The sequence below is a fragment of the Acanthochromis polyacanthus genome, chromosome 1 (assembly GCF_021347895.1).
Source record: "Acanthochromis polyacanthus isolate Apoly-LR-REF ecotype Palm Island chromosome 1, KAUST_Apoly_ChrSc, whole genome shotgun sequence".
Classification (NCBI taxonomy): domain Eukaryota; kingdom Metazoa; phylum Chordata; class Actinopteri; family Pomacentridae; genus Acanthochromis; species Acanthochromis polyacanthus.
Window position 1 is genome coordinate 956,299 of NC_067113.1, and position 12,020 is coordinate 968,318.

The 12,020-nt window shown below is 41.2% G+C and overlaps 1 protein-coding gene across 20 annotated transcripts in view; it reads right to left on the reverse strand.

Annotated features, from left to right (window-relative positions):
* LOC110960005 (pleckstrin homology domain-containing family A member 5-like) overlaps window positions 1-12,020 on the reverse strand; it is a 318,880-nt gene that overhangs the window by 39,218 nt on the left and 267,642 nt on the right. For 18 of the 20 annotated variants that reach the window (XM_051945227.1, XM_051945282.1, XM_051945226.1 and 15 more), the window contains 3 exons: window positions 10,545-10,628; window positions 9,021-9,140; window positions 1,400-1,453 (listed from right to left, as the gene is read on the reverse strand). In XM_051945227.1, the coding sequence (XP_051801187.1) occupies window positions 1,400-1,453; window positions 9,021-9,140; window positions 10,545-10,628 (258 nt within the window). The remainder of the gene's footprint in view (window positions 1-1,399; window positions 1,454-9,020; window positions 9,141-10,544; window positions 10,629-12,020) is intronic. The other 2 variants (XM_051945252.1, XM_051945249.1) reach the window with 1 other exon arrangement.

Sequence of the window (12,020 nt, forward strand, 5' to 3'; positions counted from 1 at the left end):
TTGGTCTTCTCTTCAAATGGGATGACTGATCTGGATAAAATGCTTTCTTGTTTACAATCTATGTGCTCTTTTTCGTTGCCCTGTTGGACATATTTTTCAGTAAAGTTGTCATTTCTCAGCAATTGCTTGGTGTTATACCATTATGTGTTGTAACTGATGCTCAGAGCTATGGCACGAGACCTCTGAAAGACAGTTGGAATTTGGAATAACGAGGTAAAGACTTGAAAAGCACCTTTATGCTCCCTTAGAACTGCCAGAAGGTATTGTTCCACTATTTCTGATGCACTGTGCATGAACTCAAATATAATAACTGAGGAAAAAACTTTGAGCAGAACATCTAGAAGAGGAAAAACAAGAAATCTTTTTCAATCAGCATCTGAAGTGGAAGCCACTCCCTCCTACATAGCCTGTTTCATTCTGAAGCACATGACCTTCTCAGAGCCAAGCGGCCAATTCAATTATGCAGGAACTGTGAGAAAGCAAGTTCTAACCTACAGGCAAAAAATAAACAGCACATTTAGATGTCTGCCCTCATCAGAGTATGAGTGTTGTGAACAAGTTTTACTTTTCTTGTAATTAGCCTAGCGGCCTCAGCATGCTGCATCACAATGCTAATGAGATTCCAGTGGACAGATCCACAGACAACACTTATGTCAGAATTAAATCACCTGTTCAACCTTTGCCACACTGAAAAGTGGGTTCCTACTCACTTTTTCAAATAAAGCCTTAATGTAAATAAAATTGTGACATTTACAATTACTTCATAGCATTTTTCTCAGTTTGTTTCTTGAAGTGTTCTCATCTGGAGAAGACAAGGCTGACATTTGCAAGCAATCACAGAGGTTGAGTGTTGCTGCACTGGTTTAAATATTGAGTTAAGTTTAATACAGCCCAAAGCACTACGCAAAGGTGGGGATTTCCTCCTAAATGACTACCCAAGTGTACTACTAACTACCCAACTATCCATTCATGAGGAAGCTATAGATTGACTTTCCATCTTCCAGACAGCGACTGATTTCTGTACATCGTGTGCACAATGAAAATCCACTTGTAGATTTAAAATAGATAATTGTGTGGACAAAATCTATATTCCACTTATAACCACACCCACCACTCTCAATCAGCTTTGCAAACACTTTCATATCTCAGGTCTGACCTAAGAGAAGCCAATAGCTATGTAAAAATGAGCTTGTATAAAATGCATTGGCTGTGAATAACAGATGGTCAGCAACAATGAGGTAAATCATCAGGTTTGTCAGTAAATGACAAGCCCTCACAAAGCATGGAAGGGCTGAAAATAAGTGGGAGTTACTATACTAGATTAAGCTAATGCAAAGTGAAATGCTATATTCTGGAGCAGCAGTTTGAGATAGAGAGTGACGAACTCAGATGTCCTCACCTGGCTGTCCAGGTAAATAAGGTTCCTCTGGAGGTGATGAGAGAGAACATCAGTCTGCAGTAGCCACAGAAGAAGGAAGAGAAGAACCAGGAAGTGTGAAGTTGTGTTGTTGAGGAAGGGAAGAAAAAAGGGAGTGAAAAGTAGGAACAAAGAGATAATAAAACGAACAGGCAGAGAGTGTGAAGATAGAAAGTAGTTTGAACCTACCATGAACCTATTCTAACTGTCACCATGCTCTAGACAATTTAGAGAGAAATAACTCTAAAAAGGATCACAAAAGCGTAATCAGTCTTGTATATGATGACAAATAAAATACACAAAGTTTATCTGCAGCAAAGTGAGAGCATTAGTTGTGACTGATGATCTGATGACACAAAGGACAAGTCAGAAATGCAGGAGAGTTTTGTGACACTCTTGGTACAAGCTCCAACTAATAATTAGACCTTCCAGAAAAACGCGAGCAAAAATCCTTGATTATGCGAATAAATATGCGGGGCTTTTATGCCATTTTAAGCGGGGAAATTGCAGAAGGTTGCAAAGTGTGCAAATAGTTGTGAAATATGCAAAAATATGTGCGATTCACCTGCCGTCTGGCTGCGGAGGGATGTGTCCTCTAATCAGACACTGGGACTGCTGTGGGGTTACTGGACTGACAGCCTGTGCTTTGGGACAGGGAGGAGCTCACAGCAGCACCTGCTGCTGGTTGAGGACAGTAACTGCAGAATGATCCGAGTTTTCCTGTCAGTCTCCAAATCGGCAGAAAAAGTCGCTAGATTTGTGGCTAGTCGCGTTTGACAAAAAAAGTCGCTAGGACACTTTGAAAAGCCGCTAAGTTGGGAACACTGGCGCTGCGCTCCGCATCAGCTCGTGCTTTTCATATATACAGTGGGTACGGAAAGTATACAGACCCCTTGAAATTTTTCACTCTGTCTCATTGCAGCCATTTGCCAAAATCAAAAAAGTTCATTTTATTTCTCAATGTACACTCAGCACCCCATCTTGACAGAAAAAAAAAACAGAAATGTAGATATTTTTGCAAATTTATTAAAAAAGAAAAACTGAAATATCACATGGTCAGAAGTATTCAGACTCTTTGCAGCGACATTCATATTTAACTCACATGCTGTCTATTTCTTCTGATCCTCCTCGAGATGGTTCTGCTTCTTTATTGGAGTCCAGCTGTGTTTAATTAAACTGATTGGACTTGATTAGGAAAGGCACACACCTGTCTATATAAGACCTTACAGCTCACAGTGCATGTCAGAGCAAATGAGAATCATGAGGTGGAAGGAACTGCCCAAGGAGCTCAGAGACGGAATTGTGGCAAGGCACAGATCTGGCCAAGGTTACAAAATAATTTCTGCAGCACTCAAGGTTCCTAAGAGCACAGTGGCCTCCATAATCCTCAAATGGAAGAAGTTTGGGACGACCACAACTCTTCCTAGACCTGGCCGTCCAGCCAAACTGAGCAATGGTGGGAGAAGAGCCTTGGTGAGAGAGGCAAAGAAGAACCCAAAGATCACTGTGGCTGAGCTCCAGAGATGCAGTCGGGAGATAGGAGAAAGTTCCACAAAGTCAACTATCACTGCAGCCCTCCACCAGTCGGGGTTTTATGCCAGAGTGGCCCGACGGAAGCCTCTCCGCAGTGCAAGACACATGAAAGCCCGCATAGAGTTTGCCAAAAAAAACACGAAGGATTCCCAGACTATGAGAAATAAGATTCTCTGGTCTGATGAGACCAAGATTGAACTTTTTGGTGTTAATTCTAAGCGGTATGTGTGGAGAAAACCAGGCACTGCTCATCACCTGCCCAATACAATCCCTACAGTGAAACATGGTGGTGGGAGCATCATGTTGTGGGGGTGTTTTTCAGCTGCAGGGACAGGACGACTGGTTGCAATTGAAGGAAGGATGAATGCGGCCAAGTACAGAGATATCCTGGAGGAAAACCTCTTCCAGAGTGCTCAGGACCTCAGACTGGGCCGAAGGTTCACCTTTCAACAGGACAATGACCCTAAGCACACAGCTAAAATAACAAAGGAGTGGCTTCAGAACAACTCTGCGACCGTTCTTGACTGGCCCAGCCAGAGCCCTGACCTAAACCCAAATGAGCATCTCTGGAGAGACCTCAAAATGGCTGTCCACCAACGTTCACATCCAACCTGACAGAACTGGAGAGGATCTGCAAGGAAGAATGGCAGAGGATCCCCAAATCCAGGTGTGAAAAACTTGTTGCGTCATTCCCAAGAAGACTCATGGCTGTACTAGCTGAAAAGGGTGCTTCTACTCAATACTGAGTACAGGGTCTGAATACTTATGACCATGTGATATTTCAGTTTTTCTTTTTTAATAAATTTGCAAAAATTTCTACATTTCTGTTTTTTTCTGTCAAGATGGGGTGCTGAGTGTACATTAATGAGAAATAAAATGAACTTTTTTGATTTTGGCAAATGGCTGCAATGACACAGAGAGTGAAAAATTTCAAGGGGTCTGAATACTTTCCCTACCCACTGTATGTATGGTGCTTCTAGTGTGTGTATGAATGTGCAAACTGATGACGTCAGGCTGGGCGTCAAATAAAAACTCACTCACAACTCCATTTATATTGGTTATAGTTTTCTCATTTTATGCGGAAATTGTGAAATCAAACGGGACCTGCATATTTCTCTTTTTTTGGTGGAAATGTGAGATTCTTGTGGGAATTATGCACTGTTTTGCGGGGATTATGCGGCCTTTTCGGAAATAATTGACTCCCGGGACAAGGTACGTTTTATCCGTTTGATTCCCGGCTATAAAACACACAAGCAGAAACAAAAAATCAAGCCGTTTTTTCGTTTTTTCTTTTTGAACAAAAAAACAAAAAAAACAGGAAACGGTTCGTTTTTTCGTTTTTTCGTTTTCACCCCCAAAATGAAAATACGACTCCATATTCCGTTTCATTGGTGGGCGGGGCTTCGGAGCCTGCCGGTGCACAATAAAGCTCCTGCCCATCACAATAAAGCTCTTGCGCTGGCATTCATAGACAGACTGACTTTCATTGTATTGCCTGCCCCCACTGCACTTCCCCTAACTCTAAATCAAAGCAAGTCGTGTACACAGTAATGACAGTCATAACCAGTGGTGTAGTCCAGTTTTTTCTAGTGGGTATACTCCAACCTCATAAACCAAAGCCAGGTCAGGTTCTCATATATGTGCGCGTGCACTCACATGTCCGCGCGCGCGCACACACACACACACACACACACACACACACACACACACACACACACACACACACACACACACACACACACACACACACACACGCAGCAGCAGCTCCTTTATTTCAAACTACCAATTAGATACTTATAGACATTATAGCGTCAGCAGCTCCTCCTCCTGCCATCAGGTAGAGCTGATGTTTCCTCTTCATCAGGTAGAGCTGATGTTTCCTCTTCATCAGGCTCCCTTTCCTAAATGTTAACCTTAGCTCCAGCTGTAGTGTTCCCTAAAGCGGCAGTATTCACAGGACAAGCAACAGGCTTATTAAAACACTGAAATAGTTTCATTTAGCTTTGCTTTCTTTTTCTTATTTTTTCTCCACTGACTGATGTTGGGTCATTAGAGGTTCTAGACTCATGTCCCTCTTCTTCTAAGCCAGGGGTATTCAGCTAAAATTCAGAGAGGTCCAGTCAGCAAAGGTCCAGAACATCATAATGTCTCACTTGAGTTACTGTGATATATGCTGATGTAACCTGGTAGTTTTATTAGAGTCTGCCTGTAATCAAAAACTGACCGTCAAATAAATTCAGTACGGTTCAAAAACATTTTGACATTTATTAATAAATAACTTATATGTAACTGTATATCTTAGAATAAAGTGCAGAACTTAAAAAAGCATGACTGAACAACCTGAATCAACTTCTGTACATCTTTTACAATACATAAATCTCATAAATGTAAACATGTGAACACTTTTACATTTTTGTCTGTCTCATATCACTCCCCTAATATCTCTGCAGCTTAATGGGAGAGCTGAGCTGCTGCTTGTTTGAGCCGTTCTCAAAACATATTTTAATTATGTTCATAGTTGAGAAAGCTGCCTTACAGCTGTTTGCTGAGCCAAACGTGGTCAGCATGTGACCACAGTCTGTCCTCTAGAGATGTATAAGGCACAAAAGATACGACTCTCAGAGCCGATGCTTTGTAGTGAATCTGAAGAGCCGACTCCTAACGTATTTAATGGAGTATGAAGTTTAACACTGTCCGAGCAGAAAACATGTTACTGGATCCTAGATTAAAGAAGCTTGCCTTCAGTGACAACAGAGCTGTTGATGAGACACTTCAGAGAATATGAGCAGCAGCCTGACACCTCCACCATTAGAGGACAAAGTGGAGGAGGAATCTCAAACTTCTGCTGTGTGGAGCCTCTTTGATGGAAGAGCTACAGGAGATGATTCAGGAGAAATCCTACAGCTGATGTGGTGATGGAGGATCATATCTAGAGGAAGCCCTCATCCAACCAGCAGACGACCCACTGAGCTGGAGCAGGACAAGGCCTCAGTCTGCCCCACCTGGTGAAGGTGATGGAGGAGAGACAACTTCTTCCATCTGAGAGAATCTTCTCAAAAACACGGCAGATATTCACTGAAAGAAGAAATGTATCAGCCCATCCAAGCTCAGCCATCTGATTTTTCTGAATGTCAGCCTGCTCTGAGGACATTTATACTGTTTGAATACTGAGTCTGGTTCTGTTTCTGTTCTGGTTCTGTGGGTTCACGTGCAGAGTTTTGTTCATTTATTTTTTGTGCAAAAAAGTTTGGTTGAAATAATAAACAAAAGCAAGAATACCTGTTTTTGTAACAGAGCAAATGTACAAAATGAGTCAATTATAAGGCTTCTCATAAAAACACTGAATGAAAAAGAGTTTGTCAAAACACAAATGATTCATATTTGCCAGGTTAGGCAAAAACATGAGACTACAAAGAATAATAAATTAGGAGCCATTTGGGAGCCAAAAGAACCGGCTTTTCTTTGGAAGCAGTGCCAAAAGCTCTCTGAAAAGAGCTGAACTTCCATCACTACTGTCCTCTGTGTCCCTCATCTCTCAGCTGCTTTTTGAAGGCAGAGCTGCGATGCGATTCAGCGACGTCATTGGCTGAGTAGCGTCACGTGGGATGCCTGAACTCGTACATAATTGGTCTGTGCGTTTCTGAGCCGATAGACCAATGATAAACACTGGAAAGCTGCACCGGTAAAATAGAAGCGACCTGTCAAATTTACACCCGTACAGACGGCGTCTGGGTCCGGATCCGGACCGCGGTCGGCCTTTCGTGAGCCCTGTTCTCAGCCAGACACCTTCCCCCGTCCCATACAGCTTCACCGCTTCCTGACACAGAGAAAAATGAACGTTATGTCAAAAAACATACTAATACATGTGTTTGCGCATTTTTAAGTGGTTATATGGAAATTCGGGAAGTTTTCTAGTGGGTATAAGGCGTATACCTGCGTGTTTACACTCCTGGGTATACGTATCTTTGCGCATTTTTAAGTGGGTATACAGAAATTTGGAAAATTTTCTAGTGGTGGGGTGTATACCTGCGTATCACGTAGACTACACCACTGATCATAGCTACATGGATGACGTTTGTAGCAAAAAAAATTTAAAAAAAACGCGTGAAAATCATTTTAATATTCAGAGTTAAGATGGATTAAATGCGCTGTCAAACAGCGCTGAGTGGAGCGGCTGACCGGACCAAGACGGCGGCCGTATTTCTCGCTGCGCAGCACCCCGAGCAGCGTTGACCTGACCTGGCTTTGGTTTATGAGGTTGGAGTATACCCACTAGATAAAACTAGACTACACCACTGGTTATGACTGTCATTACTGTGTACACGACTTGCTTTGATTTAGAGTTAGGGGAAGTGCAGTGGGGGCAGGCAATACAATGAAAGTCAGTCTGTCTATGAATGCCAGCGCAAGAGCTTTATTGTGATGGGCAGGAGCTTTATTGTGCACCGGCAGGCTCGAAGCCCCGCCCACAAATGAAACGGAATATGGAGTCGTATTTTCATTTTGGGGGTGAAAACGAAAAAACGAAAAAACGAACCGTTTCCTGTTTTTTTTGTTTTTTGTTCAAAACGAAAAAACGAAAAAACGAACCGTTTCTTGTTTTTTTTGTTTTTTGCTCAAAACGAAAAAAACGGCTTGATTTTTTGTTTCTGCTTGTGTCTTTTATAGCCAGGAAACAAACGGATAAAACGTACCTTGTCCCTCCCGCATAATCAGCGGCATTTTGGTGATTAATGCGGGAATTCATGCGATCGCATAATTGCGTTTTTCTGGAGGGTCTAAATAATGTGAATATGCTGTAAAAAGATAGAGGGATTCACTGTTTATTTTGTGTAGCTTCAAATGTATGACTAATGCAGAGCAGCTGAAAAAACACTTGAGCCACCATTTTGCTGGTCGTACATCATAATATGTCACACAGATTATGATGTAAATATATTATATTTTAAATCTGCACAATATACTGCCCAGATCCAAAAACATGCCTCCTCATGCATATTGTTCAGCATATCCTTCAAAATGAATAATACAATTTACCAACCAGTTTAAAACACACAAGACATGCTACACTGCAAATCTGCACCGGAATATTAGGAATATACACCCGCTGTAAATACATTAAAAATGACTTTCTGGGTCTCTTCCAAAAAATTCAATATAACAATTAAAACCTATGGGTTAATAAAAACATAATACAAATAAAACACAACACATCTATAAATTCAAATGAGAATTCATGATGGACAGCAAGCTGCAAACAGGCATTTGCCACATTGTCTGATGCATCCATGCACTCTGAGCTCACACCAAGCTGCCATGCATGGACAGGTACAGTGGCCTCTTGCAAACGCAAGACACACATATACAGGGGAGCAAAAGCATGTAAACTGATGCACCAATCCTCAACATTAAAATTAACACACCCATCAGTTGTTAATACCAAACCAATACTCCAAAGTGAAACTGCATTTGGTGTGTTAGCACGGACACATATATAGTTGGACAATGAAACAACCTAAAATATTGTCTGCAGCTGGTAAACAGCTTCATGTGATTTTGTATGTATAGGATGATGCTGAATGTTGGCGTTGTTTTGTAGGGTTGCGTTAACCGCCCTCCATTATGTGTGTCTGCAGTTAGAAGCACTTTGCATCAGCTTTTGCAGTCAACAGTGACTTTTGTAAGATGCTTTTTTTTTTTTGCAGTGGTTCTCTATGCTCACTACATTAGTTTAACTTGCTTGTATTAGTTACCAGTGAACACAAAGTACAGCTGAGGCTGAGTATTATACACAAGACATGTATCTATCTATTGGAATTGAAATCTGTCAGTAGTAGTCAAAGTATTTAACTCCACACCAAAATAAGACAACACATGAATTGAGTTTACTGTCTTTTGCTCACAAAATCCTTCAGAACACACCAAATTCAATTTAACTTGGAGACAACCGTGCCACACCAGGACCCTCCACTTGCAGACTCACAAACACACAGAATATGGGATTTGACCAGGTGGCTTAGAAAGCACAAACGCGTGCATGCACACCCACATGTATACACTCATTGCTGACCTTGGCGTTGGGGCCCTCCAAACCCAGGGCCATTAGCTGAGCTACTGTGTGTTCCCGCAGGCTGTTGAGCTCCGCCTGCTGCCGGCGGAGCTTGATCAGCAGCAGTGTCAGCTCCTCGGGCTGCACAGAGCAACACACAGAGGAGAAGAAGGAACCACTACATTTGTTTTTGTGGAATACAGTTGTTGTTGTTTTTTTTTTATTACAGAAAGAGACTTAAATAAAAGGAGTAATAATGCTAGATTTAGAGTGATAACATATGTAGATGAAGACCTTGTTTATGCTGAAAGGCTCTGTTACAAAGTCACATTTTTTAAACACAATATTAACTGAAACTTCAGCATGTAACACTGAATAACCTGCCAGCTATTCAACCATATGATTCCTGTATGGTGTCTATAACTGAAAGAGAGCTTCAGACTAAATTAGGGAAGCCTGAGTAAAAGATTTCAGACAAAAATGATAGGATTGACGACATGTACGACGATCATTTCATACAGTTTAAAGCCTGATGAACTAATTGAATTTGGATGTCAGGCAGCAGATGAACTTTACAATCAGCTGACAGATGCAAAATATATTTAGGTGGCTGAAAACAAAACAATTATTGCTGTTTCCACATAAAAAATGCCATTTTCCTTCAAATAGCATTTTTTACACTGACAAATGAAGAACTAAGGCAGCAATGCAGCTGTGTTGATGCAGACATTCATTTCACTCGAACTCTGCTGCCTTGCAGAGCCAGTTCTAGCGCAGAACAGAAATGAGAACAAGGCCTGTCCCAACTGGAAGCCAGAACGCTGCTGCCACACTCCAACTGTTAAACTGTTCCTACATTTGACATGTTGCCAAGTCAACTAGGAAATATACTGCATGTGGTGAAAATTAAATATAATTTTTCAATAAGAGAGGAGAAGATTCTGCCTCCTCTTGACCTCATGAGTTTGGTATTGGCTACTGTCTCTGAGCTGTTTGATGATGGACTCATGGATGGACTGATGCACAAAAAACACTGATTCTTACAATTACACACATTTCTCACACACACACACACACACATATATATACACTCAATCTTTCATCATTGTAAAAGAGTGAAATAACACAGCCATTGTGCCAAAACAGGAAACTGCAAAGAGCCATGAACAATTACTGGACAGACTCTTTCTATCAAACTGCCAGGCAACTCATAAGCAGCTTCAAACTGAAATATCAGTTCTCACTCTTGATTGTGGTTGCTGCAATTTGAGCGCAAAGACATTTTCAGATGTGTTTCGACAGTGTGTGTATATGCATTGCACCAGCAATAATTACAGTGATGCCACTGAGACAAGGGGAAAAGGCTGCAATAACAGGCAGCCAACAACAAATTACACAGAGATAGACGTGTGAGCTGTGTGTCAAAAAGTGTAGGCTTAAGGGATGGACAGCTAAATGTTCTCTTCATGTCACTCTCTAAGATATTACTGAAAGCAGTGACAGAACAAGTTGAATGCCAAAGTGAGAATGTGCAGCGACACTGACCGTCTTGCCTTGCAGTGACTGTGGGGTGATGGTCTGAGGAGGGACACCGGCTGCGATGGATCGTCGATCAGGTGGGTAGCCGTACTGTGGAGGAGGTACAACAATCTCAGGTTCACTCATTTTAGGCCTTTTGAATCACATAACGTTTTGGCTCAAAACCATTTTTTGTACCCTCAGATGATCTTAAGTATCCCTGGACCAACCGCTACCTAAGGAAGTGGATATAGATATAATAATATCTTCATACAACTGGAAAGTCAATACTTTGGTTTATTTGGTCAAGTCTGCTTGTATACTGCACTCCCACATCAGGTAGCAGATACTGCAAGCTTCAAACTACATATTCAATGGCTATTATAACTGAGCAACTCCAACCATCTTGCTATTACTTTTTGCTGTCTATCTGAAACCATTGTTCACGACTTTTGGCTAACTTTCAGTTATTAACCTACCATACTATTACATATTTAGCTAATTATTGGTACCTATATATGTATATATATATATATATATATATATATATATATATAAAATCATATTTTTAAGCCAACCACTATTTAAGCTGTTTTTTTGTTGCCGGCTGCCATTTCATTTATCCACTGACTAACATTTTCAGCCTTTCATCCATTACTTTCAGCTGTTTAAAAAGTAACAGTTAAAAATCCATTATAACCCTTTATCTATTGAGAAGACAGGCAGCTCAGTGGTTCAGGTTTTGCGCTACTGCTCAGAAGGTCAGATATTTTTTTTGTCATTGCACAGGGTACAATGAACTGCAGTCTAGCATACCCCAGCTAGTTATCCCTGCTAGGATGCTGGACTCAGAGGACAGGGTCAGCCACACAATGACAGCCCTGGTGCAGAAAGGTCTGACACCAACAGCAGCAGACTGTTTGATCAGCAGCCCAAAGCCTTGCTGAGTCACATCTACCCCAACATCTGCTAAACTGACTGCATATTTGACTTCCAATGCAGTGAGGCATGTCACTCTAGTTTTATATGAAGACGAGAAAGACCAATTGTTTCAAAGGGAGGGATTCACACGCATTAATACACACACACATGGCAGGACCAGCTACCAAAACATAGAACACAGAAGCTTAGACTAAAAGAGACATACAGAGGCAGTACAACTTCATTCTCTGTTAAGGACTCTACAATATATTTACATAGCAGCAGTTACTACCTGCTATATTAATTCTATATTTATGCTATGTTGTATTAATGTTACAAATCTCATCCATAAAACTTATAAACTTTACCCAACACAGTCTGCAGTAGTTTTAAACTCCAGTGCCATTACACAACAGGAATGAACATGCAGATATAATGAGGAATGATGAGTGTGGACAAGATGACAGGCGGGAACATCAGTAGCACATGATTTGTTGTTAATTATCTGATGCAAGCAGAAGCACTAGTAATGCTCTTTGGTGGAATTCATTCACTGATGCAACCAAGGGGAACATCTCCACC